This window comes from Zonotrichia albicollis, chromosome 3 (assembly GCF_047830755.1).
Source record: "Zonotrichia albicollis isolate bZonAlb1 chromosome 3, bZonAlb1.hap1, whole genome shotgun sequence".
NCBI lineage: Eukaryota > Metazoa > Chordata > Aves > Passeriformes > Passerellidae > Zonotrichia > Zonotrichia albicollis.
Genome location: NC_133821.1, coordinates 1,060,288 through 1,082,365, shown reverse-complemented (window position 1 = coordinate 1,082,365; position 22,078 = coordinate 1,060,288). Strand labels below are relative to the sequence as shown.

The window sequence follows — 22,078 nt, the reverse complement described above, 5'->3', positions numbered from 1 at the left end:
TTACAGACCATGGCACCAACACAGCAAGGCCAGGTGTCCCCATTCCCTGGCACTCAGCCCGTGCAGCACACACTCACATGGCCCAGCTCTGGCTCCTGTCACTGGCTCTGGGTCTGCTTGGCCAGGGCTGGCCTTGGCAGAGTTTGGGCCCGTTCCCTGTTTGTCCTGCAGGTTCCCAGCTGAGCAGCTCCAGAGCACAGAACCTCGCTGGGATCAACCTTCTCAGCCCTCTGTGTGTGACAGGCCAGGCTTGGTTCCCAGCCCTGCCTCCCTTGGCACCTGCCACTGACATTGGTTTCCCTGGACGTTGTGGTTTGGGGCTTCCTGCCCTCTCACTGTCCCTGCAGACAGTGAAGCTGCTGGTGGAGCAGAGACCTTGAATGGAGCAGAGCCTCTGCTGTCACACCCCCTTCCCCAGTGCCACCCCCTGTCCCCTGCCTGTCTGCAGCACACAGAGCTGGAGTCACCCCCAGCTGTGGCTCCCCTGAACACAAAGGAGACACAGAGCAGTCCAAATCAACTCCTTTATTAGCAGAGTGTGAAAACCAGCAATCACTTGTTTTAAAATTTTAAAAGTTTATTAGTAATAAAATTGCTATGAAAATATTAATAAAAAAATAGAGCAATAAGCTCTTGGATAATCAGAGTAGGACAATAGAAGACAATAAAAAGCAAAGAGTTACAGATGTCTGGGTGCGTTTTACTCCTCCTGCCAAGCAAAAGCCCATCTTACTAACAAAGGATTATTCCTTAAAATCAATAGCCCGTTGCATATTCATATATCTCATACATGATGCAAAAATTATTTTCAAACAAAGGGTCTTTTCTGGTTATTGTCAACTCCCCCACTCATCGTGTAAATCAATCATCTTGGTCCTTCAAAGTCTGATTCTTCCCCATAAGGAGGCAATAATTCTTCTCTTGGAGCTTTTGGTGTCGTGTTACTGTTATCTCTACATAAAGAATTTCTTGATTCTTTATCCATTCCTTGAGCTAGTTAGAAAAGTATCTTCCATCACATAGTTTCTATTTTATATTATGTTATAGCCTAAAATTTATACTTACCACACTACTTAAAAGAGATTAATACAACATAACTTTCCAACATAACACATATAGTGTTCATTTTAATATTTGTGAAGAGCCAAGCGTATAATGTGCATTTTTCCCTCAGAGCCTGCAGGGGATGAGGCTGAAGCAGCCCTTCAGCAGCTCTCCAGGAGGGCTTGGCCCTCCCATTGCCAGCGGGGTTGCAGCACCTGCACAGCAAAAGCCCCCACAGCTCCCTGGGGCAGAGCCAGCTGGTGCCACCTTCTCCAGAGCACGGCTCTGGTGCCACCAGCCTGCCTGGGCAGCACCAGCACTGCCCCGAGGGCTGCTGCAGAATGAGCTGGCAGACAGGATTCTCCACATGGGGCACTCCAAAGGCTTTTGCTCAGCAGAGGGGCCAAGGGCAGGAGCAGCTCCTGCTGGGGCTGAGGGCTGGAGGGAAGGGCAGCAGCCCCAGGCACCTGAGCAGGAGCGGCTGCCCTGGATGGAGACACAGCACCCCTGAGACAGGGAGTGACAGCACTGCCTGAGCCTGGGGTGGTTGTGTCACTGCTTTCCTGAGCCCAGAGGCACAACAGCTCCTGCTGGGAGAACGGCCTCAGTTGATGCAGGAGGCTGCAATGAGGGAGGGAAGGATGACACCTAAAAGCCAAGCAGCCCAGCTTGCAGGCATCATGAAGCTGGCATCAGGCCCTGCAGACCTTTCTCCAAGCAGGACAGCTCCTTGCTGCAGGAAAACTGCCTTAGGGGCACTGTCCCTTCTTGTCTCACAGCATCTGATCCAAGGGGTGCTTTGAGTGCTGCCTTTGCCCCGTCCCTGCCCTTGGGCTCAGGATGGCCACGAGGCTGATTGCCGGAAGGACGAGTTAGGTTTGGCTCTAGGATAAAGCTGAGGGAAATGTTTATGGCAAACAGGCAAGAGGATTCTGTCTTCCTCATGAAACAAGCGAGTTGCTGAGTGATGGGTACAGTAATGTGCCTTATTTAACCAAATTTGGGAGCAATTGGAAACCATTCTCTTTAGTGGACTTGAGAGCATCAACACTGTAACTGCATTTCATGGGGAGCCTGGTACAAAGTTCTCCTAAACTCCAAAGCTGTTGTGGTTCTTCCTCCCAAAGGATGTGGCCTAACGCTTCTCCAGCTCAGACAGTGCTTCCTCCTTGGTAATTCTCTGCCACCCCTCAGGGATTTCTCCTCTACCCTTAAATTTCCCATTGTGCAGAGCTTCCAGCTGTGTCCTAAAATGAGACACAAACCACTTCCAGTACGCCTGCATGGATGAATCAGGAAGAATTTTCCAAGTGGAATAAGGAGGTCCAGCATCCCGGTATCTCTTGTAGGGAAACTCTTCATTGTTACGAAGTACAAATAAGACATCACTTGCAACATTGCTGGAACAAATATTAATGACCAGGTGGTCTGTCCGGTATGTCCTCCATCCCTTCAAAGCTTGTGGGCGATGGAAGACCAGCTGATGGTCTCCGTCATGATTCTGCATGGTGTTTGTGCAGACAGCCCCACAAAAGGGACACTGCTCCCAGCATCCTGAAAAATGCTCTGCCAGGATGGTGTGAGGCTGCCTTGAAAATGAGCTCAGATCAGCAACAGCCAATTCTTTCATGAGCCTTTCCCTCAGGTCATCCAGAGCTTTTGTCATGGCACTGCTCAGGAACTCAATGTCTGTGACCTCCTGGTGCTCAATGCCCTTCAGGTCACTTCTGGGCAAGTTGATCACCTCTGTCAGTTCCCTGCAAAATCCATCCAGCCAGAGAGAGACTTTGTCTTGTCTGTCTTTTCTGTCCTTGACAATTTGGGTTGATAATGAAACAGCTGAAAGGATGTTTCTATAGAGAATATCAAGGGAGGAATCGAAAAACATCCTCAGCTTCCTACTTCCATCTAAACAGTGACTCTTAACTCGTATCTTAATGTAACTCTCAAAAAACTGTTTTGGAGACATAAGGTACTGCTTGAAATACTCAAAATTTTCCTGTTCTGCCAGGTATCTCAGGATGCAAACTTCCAGATTGGCTCTACTGCCCTGGAAATCTGGGAATTTGCCCTGCATGTCCTCAGCGATGGCTTTAGCTGTCCTGTCATAGACTGCCCGGCGAAGAGCTGGTTCAATCTTGTCACAAAGGAAAACAGCAAAAGTTGTGACAGAAGTGGCTCCTTGGCAGGAAATCTGGAAACAATTGAAGAAATCTTCTCTCTTGCTGTTCAGGTACACAACTGGGTCATTTGCATTTCTGAATGCTTCGTGCATGGCTTTAAACCTTTCTGCTGCCATTCTGCACAGATACAGAGACAAATCTCTCCTATATGCTCTGTTAAAACTACATTTTCCATCGCTGGGGACAGAGTTCACACCTTTCTGTACTTCATTGAATATTTCATGAATAAAATTTCGACTGTAATCTCGTTTCTCCTCTTCCTTCTTAGCAATGTTTGCCTTCACACATGCTATGATGTTGTCTGTGATGTGCTGAAAGTTGCTCACATCAGCATTGGAAAGGCTCCTGAAAGGTGGGATAAAACCTAAATGCTTTTTCTTCATGATGTGTTTCTCTGGATCAAAAGAAAACACTCTCCCTCTGGAAAATGATGTGATGTATTCATGGAAACCTGGCTCATTAAAGTGCTCTAGAAGGACATCTTCGATTTCTGCATCAATATTCACCCTTTCTGGAAGACGAGCAGCACGGGAGACGTCAGCAATCCACTCATTCCAGACACGAGTAAATTCTTCCTTCAGTTCTCTCTCACTGAGGCTCTTCCCTTTCAGACTCACAGCCAGCTCCCGACTCTTTGTCAGGAGCTTGTCTTCATAGTCCAACTTCCTTGCATCCAGTTTCCTCTGCTCCTTCTGAAGCTCAATGAGATTTTCACATTTCTTTTTTGTTTCATTTAGAAGAGTCTCTTTTAGTTCTTTCAGCTTCAGCTCTGTGCTTGATTTCCACTGGACCAGTGTCTCACAGTCTCTGTCTTCCCTGAAATACTTTTCCACTTCCTTCTCAATGGCATCACTTGTCTCTTGCACCAGCCCTTCAAGATGTTTTATGGTGACATTCTGCATGTCCCCATTCCGAATTTTGTTGTCCAATCTCATCTGTATGTCTGAGATGTGACTCCTCAGCCTCCAGGTCCACTGACTAAAGGCAGTTTCTAGTTTCGTGTACACAGCAATCTCCAGGGAATTCTTGAAGCTGAAAACAAAGTTTTCATTCAGCAAAGCATTCCAGAGGTCACCAACACGATCTTTCAGGCTTGAGAACCTCAAAATGCTGCGCTGTGAATTCTTGGCAGCCTGGAGGATTTTGCTCTTGAGTTGCTGGACATTCTGGCTGTAGGTGGGGTTGGGTGGTGCCATTGGGGGGTCTCCTTCCCACAGGTGAGCAAAGTAGTGAATGTGGGTGTTCACATCAAAGCCAATGACATCGCTGAAGGAGGAGACATCACAGAATTCCTGCTGAGCAGCTACCATGGTCATTTCATCCAGCTTTTCCTGCAAACGCCTTTGTCCTTCCATGTTCTGCTCCTTGGCAGTTGCTTCTCCCACATTTTGGTGGACAAAGAGGCAGCTTGGGGAAAGATTGACTTTCTTCATCCTCAGGAAAGCCTGCACAGCGATCTGGAGAACATCTTGCATTTCTGATGGATTTTCTCCAAAGATATTGATCACAGTCATGTTGCCAACACCAATGACAAAGGTGGCCAGCTCGTTGTCATGGTTCAGGTACTGTTTATTGGCCATCTCGATGGCACGAAGCCCCTCTGTGTCAACCACCAGCACAAAATCAAAGCCCAAGTCTTGCTGCAGCTCCTCGCCCACTGGGATGAGCTGCATGAAGGCCCCGCGGGTGCATCTCCCTGCGCTGACGTTGAACTGCAGACCAAACATGGCATTCAGCAGGGTGGACTTGCCTGTGCTCTGGATGCCGAGCACGGAGAGCACAAACACTCGTTTGTCCCCCAGCCTCTCAATTAAGCTGTCAAAGATTGCTTTCACCCAACACAAGGGCAGGTAAGAAGCATCCCCATCCATCAGCTCCACGGGGTACCCTGAAACCATCAGCTCTGCTGCAATTTCTGGAAGTTTGTCAAAATTGTCATTCGTAGAGTTGATAAATTCCAGAGCTTCATAAATCTGCCCTACCTCTCTCAGAAGGTGCTCCAGACCAATGGATGAATCGTTGATTTCATTAGAGAGGGCATTCAAACGACTCAGCAACTCAGCATTCACCCTGGGATCTTTCTTGCTTTTCTTTCTTGACAGGATTTCAGACCATAACTTGTGATAGTCTCTCCTCAGTTCTTCAAGGCGACCACAAGACAGCTCGTCCATAAAGACCTTCATCCAGTGCAGGAAGTATTTCTTGGTATCTGCTGGCTGGGCCTGGAGAAAGCCAAGGAATGATTTCATCAGTGCGTTGAGAGGGAAAGCTTGGTCAAGTTGCTTCCTTCTTATTGCTTTCTTCTCATTTTCAATTTGGCTGCGATGATGCTCAATGCTCTTGTTCCCCTTCTCCTGCAAGCGAGTGAGTTCTTTGTCCTTTTGGCACCACTGGTGCCACAGTTTTCCTTGAAGCGGCAGCAGCTTGGATTTGATCTCAGACAGCTTCTTTTTCTTCAGAAGCTCCACCAGCTCCTTTGCCTTTGCTTTGGCTGTCACACACGCGGGTTGATCTGCATCCGCTATGAATCCGTGCTGGCGAGCTTTGTCCACGCAGGCCTCCAGACTGAAACATGGATTAGAACCTTCCAAGAGATCCCCAATTGTCTTTCTCAGCTCATGTATCAGTTCTGCCTCATTTCTGTTCTTGATCCCTATTTTTATGTTTTTACTGGCCTGTCCAGCTGCAGCATTATCATTTTCTGTGAGAAGACAAACCAAAGGCTTTTGTGACTGCCACAGGTCCTGCAGAAGCTTTTTTCCCCTCCTGTCCATGTGCTCCAACTCAGAGACAAGAACCACGTTGACAGCAGATATCTCCTGCAGGAACTGCAGCTGTGCTCCGTGATCCCTGGCGTCTCCATGCAGGTTACAGAAAGCCACGCAGTGCTCAAAGGTGTCATCAGAGCTTCCACGAGGACAGTACCAGGTGATCTCCACCAGCCCTTCCATCAGCAAACGCTCTCTGGTGCTGCCTCTGCAGTGGCGGTGGAAGAAAGTGTCGTGTTTGCGTTTGCTCAGCAGAGCGTTGAGAAGCTGAGACTTGGAAGAGGAGGCTGAGCTGCCAATGCGGATGAAGGACACAATGGGCGTCTGTGCCTGAAAGATGAGTTTGTTATTGTAGCTCTTTGTTTGGGCCTGATTTCCTGACTTGTCCACCTCTTTCCAGCTCCTTTGGATTTGGCTGAGGGAGTAGAGCGGGAACTCAATGTGTGAAGTGCTCGGGTTGGGCACCAGGAGAGGCAGCGCCAGTTGGCAGAACGCCAGCTTGGTTGCCAGGGTCTGTCTCAGGAAGTCATCAGCACAATGGAAAATGGCCATCTGCAGGTCCATGGGGTGCACATGGCTGTCCCTGCTTGCGTGTTTAGGGCCTGGTTCTGTCAGATTGTCAAAAAACTGATCAAAGGTATCTGAGTGTTGGTCCTCTTTTGCTGTGGTTTGTGGCACAGGTGCAAGGCCTGGGTTGCTGTCATCCCAGCAAGTCAGGTACCTCACCCCAGAATCAGCGGTTAACAGCTTCTGCAAGAAGTACAGTGGCAGTTCCTTGTCCTGGCTGGGCTGGCTGTCCTGCAGAGACGTCTTGCAGATGATGTGAAAATCTCCCATCCCCATTTTCCTGGGATAGTGACTTTCCAGTCCAAGGCGCTTGAGCAGCTGGAGGAACTCCTGGTTTGAAATTACTTCATTTTCTTGGGATTGGCTGCTGTCCAACTTGGACTGGGACTGACTGGAGACCTCAGGTTTTGGAAAAGTGTCTTCCAGGTCGCTGAGTATGTTCTGCATCCTCTCTTCCTCCCATTTGTCATCCAAGCATCCACTGGTCAAGGAGTCCAAATCCCCTTTCAGCCTTTCCCAGTCTTTGTCTCCACTGTGCTTTTGGAGGAGATTCTTTATCCGTGGGGACCACGAGCCTTTCATGTGATCTTCCATGAAAACTAAACGCTCTGTTTTCTGCTCAGGGGACAGCTCTTGACTTTCGGGTGTCACAGTCAGACCCGTCAGCAGGATGAAGGCCTCAGCTCTGTCGGCATCTTGCTCCTTCAGGTTCACGTACTCTGCATGTGCTGCTTCCATTTCCTCGACCATGTACTGAATTTCTGGGTGTCCAAGAAGGTGCTGAAAAGTGCTGCTTTCCACCTGGTACCCTGTGCTGGTCACAATCAAAAGCACCAACAGTTCCATGTCCTTCTGAGCCTGTTCCTGGAGAGACTGGAGTAAGGAATAAATGGCCAGGCTGCTGGTCAGGGTGGCTTCTATCTTTGCTTCATGAACATCAGAAGCAGAGCTTCCTGCAGCGTAGGTGACAGCATAGATGTGCTCCTTCATTTTCTGCAGTGTTTTGATGAGCTCTTGAAGCTCAGAGACTTTGGGAGATCTGGGAAGTGGCTGCTCAGTCTGAAAGATCCATTGCATAATGAAGGAAGCCTCAGGGAAGTCCTTGACAGAGTAGATATGAGGATTCAGGAGGCTCCTCAACATTACCTTGATAGTGGTGGTGTTTTCTGGAGGCAACTCCTGGCACCTCTGCATGGTGTTCACCAGGAAGTCCTGCAGGGCTTTGTCTGACAGGCACACGTTGATCCACACACTGGGGTTTTTGGTTTTTGCATTCAGATCATCTTTTAGCTCCATCAGCATGAGCAGCTTGTTTTCATCCACTTTCGTCACCTCCCAGGCCTTCACAGTCTCCATGAAATCTCTGGCCTCTTGCACTGCACTGCCCAGTTCCTCCCCAAAAACAGTGCCAACGCTCTGATTCGTCAGCGCTTTGTACCCAGCCCTGAGGGCTCTGCTTATCTGATCTATGGATTTAAAATCCTTGCAGTGATTGTACAGGATGATGTCCCACACTGGGATCAGCTGAAAGCCACGGTCAATAACGCACCATGTTGTGTTATCAGACACGAGCCCCGTTTTCCACTGAGGAAGGGAAGCTGTGTCTGCTGGGCCCCCTGTGCTGACCATGTAGAGCTGAATTGCTGTATAAGAACTCTTTCCTGCTCTCCCCAGGACAGAAGCCTGTGAGCTGGATTTGGAAACATCCAGGGTCCCTTCTACACTGGCCCCAAAGCCACCCCAGCTGGCCCCAACAAAGCTGTTCAGTGCTTCAGATGTTTGTCGCTTCACCTCTTCCCGCTGCTCGGCTCGGAATCCTTCTGTAGACGCCTTCCACCAGAATATGCCCCCAAAGTGGAGGGGACCCTGGTTTATGTGGGACCCAAACCTGCTGAAGAAGCTCTCACACATCTTCACCAAGGTCGAGTTGTCTTCTTCCCAGCTGAAGCTCAAAAGCTGCTCCATTTCTTGCAGCTCCCGCAGAGCCACATCCGAGAGGCGAAGCTGATGCCTTTGGAAGTAGCAGGAGGCCAGAGGGATGTACTGGTACTTGGTGATGCAAAAGTAGCTCTGCTCAGAGTGGGACTGGTGGGTGTCCTGTGACTGCGAGGAGCTGCTGTGATCGACACTCCCTCCCAGATTAATCCCCCAGAATGAGGCTTTGGCAGAAACGCTCATGCTGAACCCCAGCTGCTCCATGGACTTGGTGAAAGTGGATTCTGCTGCAGAGGAGGAGAACTCCTTCCTCTCAAGCAGTGATCTTTGCTCTGGACCAGCAAGTTGGAATCCCTCAGGAACCCTGAGGAGCTGCTGTCGCTTTGCCAGCACATCTTCAGGTCTGCTGGTTCTGTAGATGCCCTGCAGGGCCAGTCCTCCTGATGCCCGCCTCAGCACCTCCGTGTCAGGGATGTTCTCCCTCCTGCCTGCTGACAGCTCCTGCTGCTCCAGCTGCTTCTGGATGCTCTCCAGCACATCCACCAAGGGTTTCTTTGGTGGTGGCCAGAACTCTTTGGGAATCTCCATGGCTTGCCACAGAGTCTCTGCTTTCTCCCTCAGAGCATCCTGGCTGTGGCTGTGGCTGTTGAGCATTTCTGTCAGATCCTTCAGAGCTTGTTTGGCCACTTCTTGTCTTTGCTTTGCTTTCTCTGAGTTATGCTTTTGCATCTCCTCACATGTTTTGTCATTGCTTATGTTCAGGAGTTTCTGGAGTGCCCTTTTCTCCCAGGGGTGCTGTACCTCACACTCCAGTCTGAGGTAATCTTCATATTCCAGATGTTGCAGGGCTTCTCTGCACTTGATTCCCAAGATCTGCATTACTTTGGGCAGCCAGTATTCAGCATCCAGTCCTTCCTTCTCAAATGCCTCTGCCAGGAGCTGGGCCTTTGAATCCTCCTCCTGTGTGTCCTCCTGCGAAGCCATGGCTGTGGAGGAAGAACAGAGACATTCCCTAAGGTGTTGTCTTAGGGCCCAGGCTCCTGGCAGAGGCTCTGCAGCAGCTGCAGCCCTGGGGATTGCTCCCACACGGCTGCTGGACCCTGGTGTGGGATGGCACAAGAGCCAGGGTCTCCTTCCCAGCACCCTGGATGTGCCTGTTGTTTTCCTGTTTGCAGGATCAACCCAGAAGCTGAGTGTGTATTCCAGAGACAGCACAGACACACAGAGACACAAACACAGACACACACAGAGACTCAGCCACACAACCTGCCCTGGACAAGGTGCTGCCTTCACCATCACCCACATCCTTCCAGCAGAACTCCTCCATCCACAAGTGCAGACAGCTGAGGCCATTCCTGCCTCCCTGGAGCACTGGCACAGCCCCTCTGCCCATCCAACAGCCCTGCCTGCATCCTGCACCCTCTGCCCAGCCCACGGCTGCTGTGCTCACTGCCTGGCCCAGCCTGCTGCTCCCAGCACCCGCAGGCAGCGCTCACACACTGCCCCCATGGCACCCCACACTCCCCAGACACACTCCCCCCATGCCCCCCACGGGCTCTGAGCTGTGCTCCTGCTCCAGCTGCCAGCGCAGCCCCTCCCTCGCCCCTCTCTGGCCTCTTCCCAGGAGCTGCTTCCTGGCACCCTCAGGGGCCCACCCCAGTGCACGGGGAAATCCACCTTGTCCCTGCCCCCAGCTGTGCCTGGGACATCCTGGTGGCCCTTCAGGAGAGACTGGAGATGCTGGGATCCAGCTAAGAGAGGTTCCCTCTGTGATCTGCTGCTCATTAGCACAGAGGGTCTCATCAGGCAGGTGCCCATAGGTGGCCATCTTGGCTCCAGCAGCCACAGAGCCACCAAGTTCAGAATCTCTGGTGACAGGAGGAAAAGTGCCTGCAAACCTTCAACTGGGCACCTGCCTTTAAACGTTTGGGGATACGGGCACTGTCACACAACCCTGAAGATTGTCCCAGTCTCAGTTCACTTGGATGAACTGGATGAGAGAGTTATTCCCTGCAAAAAATTCTTCTGAGCATTCAGCTTCTGTCCTGTTGCAGTACAAGCTGATTTGTACTGCATTTTAATCAAGTTTTAAATAAGAAACCCAGCCCAGTTCCATAAACCAGCCTCCAGACTGACTGACAGAGGTTTCAACAAATAACAATTCTCCTCAAGTACCACCATTTGACTGGTTCAGAGTCTAAGGGGCATGGAGATTAGACCAAGGGCTGTTTCAAGTGGGGAACTTTGATCTTCTTATAAAAGCCAGCCCTGAACAATAAAACAGGCAGTTTGGCTGATGAACAATGGAGGTCTGTCGTGTGTTGCATCTCAGACACACAAACACCACGTGTCACTGTCTCACAAAGGTCACAAAACTGTCACCAGCGCAGGGACTGACCCAGGGGCTTGGACTGGACTCCTGCACCCTTCCAGAGGCTTCAGGGGCAGCTTTTCTGCTGCAGTTAGTGTTTGTGTTACCCCAATTTTCAATTTTGTAATCCGGATTCTATGATAATGGTTGCTTCCAAAGCCCTCCCTATGTTGTTCCAAGTTGGTATCTCCCTAAATTGTATCTGCCCCAATGTAAACCACGCCCCTTTCTCCTCCCCTTTGCTCTCATTGGAACTGCCTCTATAAACTGCTCCCTTTTCTCCTCCCCTTTGCTCTCATTGGAACTGCCTCTGTAAACCACTCCACTTACTCCTCCCCTATGGTTATCCCACTGGCTGGCTGTTCGTATCTGCCCACCAGTTTTGGCCTGTATATAAACCACTGCAGAGCTGTGCTATTTTTCTTTTGCTTCTGAATCTCTGGATTAAAGACTTTCTGCACTATCAGGCAGAGAGCATCTGTCAATTCCTTTACTTTTCTCCCTGATGCTGGAACAGCTAATCCCACTGTAGAGCTGCAGCTCTAAAGTTCAGCTCCTGGTGAATTCATCCGGGAGTTGTTCCAGACACCTTGGCATGATGGTGTTCTAAAAGAGCTAGCAAAAGGCTCCAGTGGTTGCATCACTTACCCTAGGGAGTCCATGCATGTGAGAAATGAAACCCTGAAGATGGGAGCTCTTTGTCAGACTGGTAATTGCTAGTTGATGTTGATGAAGTTGATAGGGTCTTAATTTGAAGTGTTGGTCTGTTGTTGAATATTGAATGTTAGAGTTCTGGGACTTGCCTTTGGTTGCCACTGTTAAGAGTTACTATCTTACCCTGTATTTGTATCCCGTTCCATAGGGAACCCCTTCACCTGCTCCCAGAAGGACTCACACCCAGACTGAATTTAATGAGAGGCTGCTGGAACTATTTGGACCCTCTCAAAAACAACAAACCAGCACATAAATTATTATTTTAACCCAAAAGAACCACAGGAAAACACCCACCATTGACCAGAGCTGCATTCCATCCTGTCACCATAAGTTTAATAGCACTCAGTTTAGATGACATCCCTAAACTACGAGCCAACTTTGTCTTCCTAAGGACTCCTGTGAGGACAGAAGCTCCAGCTCTGCCAATAGACAAAGCTGCACTCCTCCTCCTCAGTGGTGTGGTGTGCACAACCCCTCAGGTTCCCCACACAGAGCTGGTTTTAATAAAGGCCTTTTTAAAGGAGCTAGTATCCTGGCCCTGTCTATTACAGTGCAGATTTGGGCAATGTGAGCAAGGGCTGTGAGCTCTGATTCCCCTCACCCACCTCACAGCAGATGCTCCTGTTGCTCCCAGCCTTGGCTTCCCAGCAGACACCGGCAGCCGAGGGCCCCAACTCAGGGGACACAGCACAGCAGCAGGGGCAGGCCTGGGGTACACGGTGGGTGTGGAGAAGAAGACAGGAACCCCTCAAGAACTCAGGAGGAAGAGCACCAGGAATGACAAGTCCAAAGTCCTAAAGGAATAGAGCAGACAGTCAGGAGAAAGCAACCCACAGAGGATTCATTCCAGGGAGCACTGGAAGCCAACCCTTCTCTGTAGCAGGCACAGGGACTGCAATGCCTCCATGGCGTTCAGCAGCCTAAGAAATGCCGAGTCATGATGACTGGACCTTAGAAGCCCCTCTTCTGCCTTCGGACGCTTACTTCTCTCTCTGTAAGTTTATGGGTTACTTGACCTTTGACACTTACAACTGGACAATTTATAAAACTCCTGTACTCTATATAAAGACCTACTTTTGCCCAGTTTGACAGAAGTATTGTCACCAAGAACCTTTGCAGAAGACAACAATAAAGGACATCTCTGTGGAACCTCATACAACCTCTCCTCTCCCTGCGTCTGCCAAAGGAAATTAGCAAGCAAAGAGCTACAAATCACTAAAGAGGTGAACTGCTTGCTAAGGTTGCCTGCGGCTGGGAGCTGCCTGGGAGCTCAGTCAGGCTGTCCTGAACAGGACAGCACTTTTGGACTTGAGGCAGCCAGCCAGGGATACCCTGAAACCCAGCTGAGGTTTGTCCTATATTTCTTCTCCCCTAGCAACTCCCCAGGCAGCAAAGACTCCTCAGGGCTCTTCATGGGAGGTGACCAGAGCAGGGTTTCACCTGGGACCTACGTCCATGTTCCCCCACCAGAAGGAAGCTGGACATGCTGGAGAGGTGGGACAGAGCAAAGCCCATGAAAGTCAGCAAGGCCAAGTGCAGGTGCTGCCCCTGGGTTGGGGCAATTCAAGGCCCAGACACAAGCTGGGAAGAGAATGGATTGAGAGCAGCCCTGAGGAGAAGGACTTGGGGCTGCTGAGGGGTGAGAGGCTGTGCAGGGAACATCTGTGCTCTGGGGACAGCAGACAAGGTGAGGAGGGGGCAGAGCCAGGGGAACAGCACTGCCAGTGGGGCAGCAGGGCCCTGTCCCACCACTGCCCACATCACACAGCTGCTGCTGGGGGGAAGCTCAGGGCCCCGGAGAGGGGGGAGAAGCAGTGCAGGGCTTGGATCCCAGCAGGCACTGAGCCCCCCCAGCAGCTCGTGTGCTCCCACCAGCAGGATGGGGACAGGAGGGGGACAGCAGATGTAGGAAAAGCCACAGGCTCGAGATAAAGGCAGTTCAGCAACAGAGAAAAGCTGAGCGTGCTGGCAGAGCACAGGAGGGATTTCAGACACCAATTGTTTTCTTTGGGCACATGTCCAGCTGCTCCCTGGGCAGCAGAGCCTCAGTGCAGGACAGCTCTGCTGGCTCAGGGTCACTGCTGGAGCTTGTCCACTTGAGTCACTTGTCCCACCCCTGTCCTCTCCCACATTCTTTCCCACTGGAGCACTGCCAGTGCTCGTTCAGTCTCAGGAGCCAGAGGCTGCCCTGGACAACATTAACTCCAGCCCAGCGACACCCTGAACCGGCCCCCAGGCACCCTTGGCTGTCCCTGCACGGCTTCCCAGTGCTGCAGGAACAGGGGAAAAGCCCCATGCGGCTGTGTCAGTGCCCGCAGAGAGACACTGAGCACATTCAGGGCAAATCTCGGGATCCAGTTCCTCCTTGGAAGCAAAGGAGGGAAGCAGCAAGGCTGGAAGCAGGATCTGCCATGGGAATGCCCACACCCCGTTTCACAGGAACAGCCCCCCGAGAGTGTTTTCCGCAGCCCTGCCCCAGGGAAAGGGGCTCTGGGAACACTGCTGCCTTTGTGGGGCTGTCCCAGGGACCAGAGCGCTCGGGGTTGTGTCGCTTAGACTGTAAGAGAGGAGAATCCCACCCTCCCTGCACGGGCAGGAAAAGGAATGATCCCCCGGCTCCTGCCCTCAGGGGAGCGCAGCCATCCGGCCCCACCGCGGGGCTGGGGGTGCCCGGGCCGGGCAGGGTCGGCCCCGCCTGCGGGGAGCGTTTCCCGGCCGGGCACGGGCTGGCGGCAGGGAAGGGGCTCCGCTCGCCATCTGTGCCCGGCCAGCCCCGCTGTCGGCTCTCGGGACAGCCTTTGCGCCTCTGCAGCCTTCCCTGTGCCCCTCCATCCCCGCATCCCTCCTCCTTCCCCCGCCGCTCCGCTCCCACCGCTCTGAGCCCGGGGCCCTCCCAGCTCAGCCCCGCAGCGCACACGGCTGCCCCGAGCTGCCCAAAGCGGTGCCAGCAAAGGCGGCTTCCTGCAGCCCACGCTCGGAGCGCACAGCGCCCGCCCGCTGCCCTCAGCCCCCTCTGCTCCTGCCCTGCCATCTCCCCAGCCCTGGCACAGCACAGGGAACAGGAGGCAGGAGAGCAACAAGATCCCGCTCCCGGCTGCTCCCGGCTCACAGCCCTGCAGTTCATCCCCGTTCCGATCCCAATCCCCATCCCCATCCCCATCCTCATCCCCTATCCCCATCCTCATCCTCATTCCCATCCAATTCCCATTCCCCAGCCCCGTTCCCCATCCCCATTTCCATTCCCACCCCCATCCTCATATCCCCATATCCCCATCCCCATATCCCCATCCTGATTCCCCATCCCCATTCCCCATCTCCATCCCCCTCCCCATTTCCATCCCCATTCCCAATCTCATCCCCATTCCCCATCCTCATCCCAATCCCCAATCCCCATCCCCAAATCCCCATCCCCATCCTCATATCCTCATCCTCATCACCATCCCCATCCCCATTTCCCATATCCCCATCCCCATATCCCCATCCCCATATCCCCATCCCCATATCCCCATATCCCCATCCCCATCCCCATTCCCTACCTTCTCCTTCCCTTCTCCCTGCTTGAAGTCCAGCACAGCCCACCCAGCTCTGGCTCCTTTGGAGGGAGCTCCTTCCCTTTTTATAGGAGCAGTGATTTAGCAATTACTGCTTTCCTGTAAATCTTGTGGTTTTCTGCAGCAGTGTGAAAGTGAAACTGCTGCTGCCTGGTTGGGAGTGAAAGTTTTTTGGTGAGATGTGAACTTGAGGGTGGGGTGTTGGAAGTCTTTTCCAACTTTTTTTCCTTTAGAGAAGGAAAAAAAAAGAAGAAAAGGATTAAAAGTTGTTGTTCAACGTGTAGCATGGGACGTGTCTGCTGTTCTTTATTGCAGCACTGGTCATTTGGGGGATACTTACTCCAGTCAAGTCTGCCAGTGTTGGATGAACAGAGCTTTTATCACACACACTGATTGCATATTCATTAACTATCCCTGCATACTTGACTTTATTTTACACAGTCACATCCCTTACCAGGAGTCCTTATGTGGTTCCTGGGGTCTGTCTTTAATATCTCATGTCCTTTTTAGGGGCATGTTCCTTGACCCCCACTTTTGAGTAAGGGAAATATCCTTGGTTTGCACAACTGCTGCTTTGTCAGCCTTGCAGAGCTGAGCTGGCGTCCTGCTCCCAATTTTCATAACTTCTGTTTGCCTGAGTTACATCCTTTATCTGTTTCTCCAAGGCTGTGCTGTTCTCCTGTCCATATCAAATCCCTCCTCTTCTTGATTCTAAGTTCCTTGTGGGAACCAGTCTCTTAAGATTTTTATTTCCTTTAGGAGTGTAAGGCATTAAAACAGCTGCAACACTGAATCTTGATGCTGGCTAAAACCATACAGCAATTATTAAGGTGGTGATTATAAACAGATGTTTCACCAGGTCCAGCTGGGTACCCATGAAGGACATTTGGTCCAGATTTCTTCAAATCGCCAGGAGCTGTTGGTTTTGAAATTTGGGGTTGTTTCCAGATTTCCTGGACATCTGTAGACACACTACAGTGGTTTTTGGTCAGTGAATACACAGCAACTGGAGTTAATTACAGTCCATGTTCCTCCTTGTGATGCTAAAACAAGGTGTAGTGCCATTTGGTTTTGTAAAACAGCTCGTGACAAGCTCTTGACTTCTTCCCAAGGGGCTTAGGCCCTTTTAATTCTGGAACAAGGTATCCAAAATTTTACTTTGAGCCGTTTCAACGCAGTAAAAGTTGTCAGCAGTGCTTGGAAAGGTCCCTTCCACTTTGGTTGGAGTGGAGCAGTTCCCCAGTCATTCAAACAGACCCAATCTCCTGGTTGGACCTCGTGCCCTGGTGTGTCCAACCACTGCAAATCCTGAAAGGTTTTACTGAGAGAAATGAGGCAATTATTCAAATCAACCTCTGCTTTTTAACATGTGTGTTTCCTGGAGTGTGGCACTTGGTAGGGTCGACCACAGAGCAGCTCACAGGGGCTGATTTTGCTGGTGCCCCACGGCTGAATTCTGCTTTGAAGTAGAGCACCAGGTAAGGCTTGGACCCAGTCAAGGAGCTTTCCTGACACATTTTACCCAATTGCAATTTGATTGTATAATTCGCTCACTCCGCTTTGCCACTAGCCTGGGGCCTGTAAGGAGTGTGAAGATCCCAAGCTATTCCCAAGGTTTTCCTAAGTTGTTGTATCACTTCTGCAATAACATGGGAATCTGTCTGATGACATTCCCAAAGGTACCCCCAATTTTTGATTTATTGTATTTATTGTATTTTTGGTTTTTTGTACTTATTTGATTTGACAGTCCTTTAGTCACTTCCCTAACCTGGTTGGTGTGACAAGGGAAGGTTTCTGGCCACCCAGAAAAGGTCTCCACCAGAACTTTATAATTCTGGATTTATACCCCCCTTGTCCGGGCAATTCAGTAAAATCAATCTGCCAGTGTTCACCCAGAACATTTCCAGGTTTTATGGCTCCCAGCATTATTTTGTTAGCCTCGTTAGTGCTGTTTCTTTAACAAACTACAATTTGCTGGATTCCTGATTGCACAATCTGAGCCATCTTAGACCAAATTATAGATTTTTGCAAACATTTTTAAAGTTTTTCAGCACTCCAATGAGTGTCTTTGTGTTTGTGACCCCCTATTTCACACAAGATCAGTTCTGGGACTGCTTTCCATCTGCTTGGGGTAACTGCCCAGCCTCGTAGATCAAATTTTGCTTCTAAGGTTCTGCTGTTCTTATCAACTCCTGCACTGGGCAGGCTCTGCATTTTTGGGGGGTCACAGCGATCTCGGGGCTCCTCCAGCACTGTTCCTGCATGTGCTGCTCAGTCCCAGCTGCTTTGTCCTCACACGGCATCTCCTCTGCTCCCACAGGCTCTGGGACATCCACAGGGACATCATCTTCACTCTGGGGACAGGGGGGAAGGTGACACTCTTATAAATAACTGTGTAGTTGTTGGCTTTCGCTATTATATTGTCTTTTGCAAATTATTTTGTGCTGTTTGTAATCACCTTTTAATTTTTCATATAATATAATTTAATATTTATTATTCATTTTCATATTTATTTAATATAATAACATTTGTCAACCTTTTATGTTTAATACCCTAATTCCAGCGTAGATTATATATTTTAGTGTGATAAATATACTATAGTTTAGGCTCTCTCAAAGTATTAAAATAGAGGCTATGTCCTGTGTATTATAACATTAACTTTTGCAGAAGTAATTGCAGTTGTGAAATAATAACTAATGCTTTTATTTTTGTAGATGACTGACAATAGTGAAATAACTAATATTGATTGAAAATACTTGTAAAAATGGCTAAAATGTCTGTATAAGATAACATTGAAAAGAACCATGCAAAAAACACTGAAAGAGCGAGGAGAAATCCACCACTGACCCTTCAGCTATCAATAATTACCAAACCACAGACCAGGGGGCCTTATGAAGAAATAAAATACAAAACTCTCAAAATCACATCTGCACTGTGGCACATGCCCTAAGATAAGGTCAGGAGTCAAACAAAGCTAAGGAATTCCAGCAACAAATAAACTCAAGTGAATGTTTGAATATGAATAATCCTCGTGAATATGTATTTGACCAATGCAATGAAAAATAAATAAGGGTTGTTATAGTTAGTAGTACAAGTGGCTATGGTTGTACATCCAGCACTCTTATTTTTGCTTTATCCCTTTTATCCCTTATTAAACTTCCAAAAACTTCGAAGAGTGTGTGGTGGTGTTCACAGGGGTCCCAGGAAGAGGGGAGAGACGAGGACCTGACTCCATGTTTCAGAAGGCTTATTAATTATTTTATTATATATATTTTATATTAAAACTATACTAAAAGAATAGAAGAAAGGATTTCATCAGAAGGCTTGCAAGGAAAGGAAGGAAAATGGAATGATAATAAAATCTTGTGACTGGCCAGCGAGTCCAAGACAGCTGGGCTGTGATTGGCCATTAATTAGAAAAACCACATGAGACCAATCACAGATGCACCTGTTGCAGACATCTTTTATGAAAAATCCTTTCCTTAGGATTTTTCCTCCTGAGAAGCTGAGAGGCCTCAGGAACAAAATGTAAACACTGATTATCTGCTGCTGTGGAATGCAACTGATAGGTAGATCTTTGATTGGCCCATCTTGGATATTTGTAATTAATGGCCAATCACGTCCCAGCGGGCTCGGACAGAGAGCCGAGCCACAAACCTTTGTTATCATTCCTTCCTATTCTATTCTTAGCTAGCCTTCTGATTAAACCTTTTCTTCTATTCTTTTAGTACAGTTTTAATGTAATATATATCATAAAATAATAAATCAAGCCTTATGAAACATGGAGTCAAATCCTCGTCTCTTCCCTCAACCAAAACCCCTGTGAACACCATCACAATGCATCTGTTGCATTCCACAGCAGCAGATAACCATTGTTTACATTTTGCTCCTGAGTCCTCTCAACTTCTCGAGAGAAAAAAATCCTAAGGAAAGGATTTTTTATAAAACGTGTCTGTGCCAAAGAGCGAGCCTCGTTTCTCGCAGCACCATCCATCCCCTGGGCAGCGCAGCCCCTGCCCCAGTGTCCTGGGGTGACGTTATGATGCTTGTATATCCCCATTCAGCTGTTCTGTGCCTTTAAGACCGGCTCTGAAGAGTGGAAGTTTTCTTTGGGTTTCTCTTATCAGGGACACAGAGACGAGCGGTACATAAGGCTGTTTTCTCTCTCTTCTTGCTTTGCTTGCTGCTTTTGCTTGCTCCCTTTTCTGCTCTTGCTTCTGCTCTGCTTTGGCCTCTGCTTATTAGCTAGTTCTAGCTAAACAGTCCACATTGCTTCCTGGACTGTTTCTCCTCTCCTGTTCCTGTGACCATCTCGAACCTGCTCCGGACTGGGACCCGGGAACACCGAAGGTTTGGCTGCAGCAGCTGCCCCAGCGCCGGAGGGACTGAGAACAGAGCAACCAACCCCCAAAAGAGACTTTCTGATTTTGCCATCTTTCTCAGAGCGGTGTCATCGGGTATTGTTCATTTTGTGTGCTGGGGGGTGCTGGGCCAGTCAAATAAACAGGTTCTTTCCACCTCTCTCCGAGGAATTTTTTCCCGAACCGGTTGCGGGGAGGGGCCGTGTGGGTTTTGCTTTCTGGAGGGGCCCTCCTTTGCAGATTCTTTAACAAATTTGCCCTAAGCCAGGACACCCAGCACGGGGGATGCTCACCGGCAGCGATGCTCCGCAGCTCCTGCACCTCGTGCCGCAGCCGCAGCCGCAGCAGCTCCCGCAGCAGCTCCCGGCGCCGGCTCCGCGGGGCGACCCCCATGCGCCGCAGGGAGCCCTCGGTCAGGAGCAGCAGCGCCCGGCCCGTCAGGGCGTGCTCCCGGGCCAGCTCCGCCGCCCCGCCGTGCGCCGCCAGCCACGAGCCCACCTCGGCCCCCGACCACTGCCCCGCCGGGCGCTGCGGCCCCTCGGGCACCTGCGGGGAGGGGAGGGAGCTGGCTGAACCGTCAGGGTCAAGCTGCCGCCTCTGTGCCACAGTGTCCCCCCACCCAGACTGAGCACAGCCCTTGGTCACATCCCTGCACTGCACCCTCGTCCCTGTTCTCAGCCTATGGGGGTCCCCAAATCCCTGCCTGGGCGGGTCCCCCATCCTCCCCCTCCGGGGATCCATAAATAACTACCTATAGGAATCCCCCCTCTTTCACCCATGGGGATCCCTGAAATCCCCACCCATGGGAGTCCCCAAATCCCTGCCTGGGCGGGTCCCCCATCCTCCAATCCTGGGGATCCACAAATCCACAAATCCACCTATAGCAATCCGCCCTTCTTCACCCATGGGATCCTCCATCCCCTGCCCATGGGGGTCCCCCATCCTCCATCCCCGGGGATCCATAAATTAGTACCTGCAGAAATCCCCCCTCTTTCATCCATGGGGATCCCCCATCCCCTGCCCATGGGGGTCCCTGAAATCCCCACCCATGGGGGTCCCCAAACCTCTTCCTGTGGGGTTTTACATCTGGATAACCACATCTGGATAACCACACTTCTCCCCACATCTGGTTACCCAAACACCTACCCATGGCATCCCCCATCCTCCACCTGTGGGTATCCCACCCCTTTCATTCATGGGGGTCCCCAAACTGCCGCCTGTGGGGGTCTCACATCCCCATCCATGGATTTCCCCCCTCTTCCACTACTGGGGTTCCCTGGCACCCCACTGTAGCTGTCCGGGGGGGGTCCCCAGCCCCTTCCCACTCTCACCTCAGCCTCGGGGCTCCCCTCCTGGGGTGCCTGAGCCCCATCCTCCGCCGGGAGCTCCATGTGGGGCCGGGGGCAGTTTTGGCTCCCTGCAAACGGGGCTCCGTCAGCGGGGGGGCCCTGGATCAGCCCCCCATATCCTGCTGGTCCCACAACCCCCCAGCCCTCCACCCTGGCAAACCGGCATCCCACGGTCCCTGCCGTGGGCACACAGTCGGGGGCTGTCCCATTCCTCGGTGCCACACACCCCGTGCCCCCCAGCACAAGGGGCTGCTCCCGGGGGTGACACGCCGGGGACACCGGCCCGGCCCTGCCGTGCCCTGAGCCCGCAGGGGACACCGGCACCGCCCGGCCGGGATCTCTGACTCTTTCCTTCCTTCTTATCCCCCCTTCCTTCCTTCTTATCCCCCCTCTTTCTACCTCGCTCCGGCTCCGTGCCCAACACCAGCAGAGCCAAAGGAACCTTTGCCCGGGCGCTGCCTCCAAGGGCACAGCCCCGGGCGTGCCCCGAGCGCTGCCCCACAAACGGCCCCGCCGGGCACAAGGGACCCCTGGGCATCCCAGGAGCCGAGGCACGGAGCTGAGCGGGGCTCGAGGGGGCTCCATCCGGACCGGGAGCCGCGCAGGAGCTCTGCCAAGGATCCCACAGCCCTCCCGGCTCGCTGCCGCCAGCCCACCCCGCTACCCTGGGCACCTTGCACCCCGCACGGGCACGAACGCAGCGAAGTCGATGGCCCCGAGGGTCCCGCAGGCGGCGGGGATGCGGGAGAGGCAGCGGCGGAGCAGGGGAGGAGCGGGATGAGCCTCCGGGATGAGTCACATCCGATTCTGCAGCCCTGCCCGGCCGAGCGGGTGCGGGCCGGTCCCGCCTGCGGCTGCCCAGGGCGCTGCTCTGCCCCCGCAGCCTGCAAGGGGTTAAATTCCCCCAAATAACACCTGCAGGGTGGGCAGGGCACGGCTGGAGTGCCCGTCCCGGGAGGGATTCAACGGCAGCGGGGATGTGGCATTTGTGGGTCAGTGGTGGTCTCTCAGATGTGGCATTTGTGGGTCAGTGGTGGTCTCTCAGATGTGGCATTTGTGGGGGAATGGCTGGACTCAATGAGTTTTCCCAGTTTTCTTTTCCATCTGTGAAAAATGCATGTATTTTATGATTGGCTTTTCGCAAATGTTCAGATGAATATTATATGTGTTGTGTTAGAAAGTGATGCTGTGTTAATTCCCTTAAGCGCTGTGTTAAATATAGTTTTAGGTTATAA

General features: G+C 51.3%; 2 protein-coding genes across 2 annotated transcripts; both read right to left on the bottom strand.

Moving 5' to 3' along the window:
• Positions 1 to 510: 510 nt before the first annotated feature.
• On the bottom strand, positions 511 to 11,688 carry LOC106630065 (interferon-induced very large GTPase 1). The gene is made up of 2 exons (XM_074536329.1): positions 11,517 to 11,688; positions 511 to 9,483 (listed from the first exon to the last, which is right to left on the bottom strand). The coding sequence occupies exon 2, from the start codon at positions 9,479 to 9,481 to the stop codon at positions 2,180 to 2,182; it is 7,302 nt and encodes a 2,433-aa protein (XP_074392430.1). The 5' UTR covers positions 9,482 to 9,483; positions 11,517 to 11,688; the 3' UTR covers positions 511 to 2,179.
• A 502-nt stretch (positions 11,689 to 12,190) lies between these two features.
• On the bottom strand, positions 12,191 to 20,906 carry LOC141728405 (sterile alpha motif domain-containing protein 12-like). The gene is made up of 4 exons (XM_074536330.1): positions 20,826 to 20,906; positions 19,788 to 20,040; positions 15,119 to 17,487; positions 12,191 to 12,376 (listed from the first exon to the last, which is right to left on the bottom strand). The coding sequence occupies exons 1-3, from the start codon at positions 20,883 to 20,885 to the stop codon at positions 17,483 to 17,485; spliced, it is 318 nt and encodes a 105-aa protein (XP_074392431.1). The 5' UTR covers positions 20,886 to 20,906; the 3' UTR covers positions 12,191 to 12,376; positions 15,119 to 17,482.
• Positions 20,907 to 22,078: the final 1,172 nt, after the last annotated feature.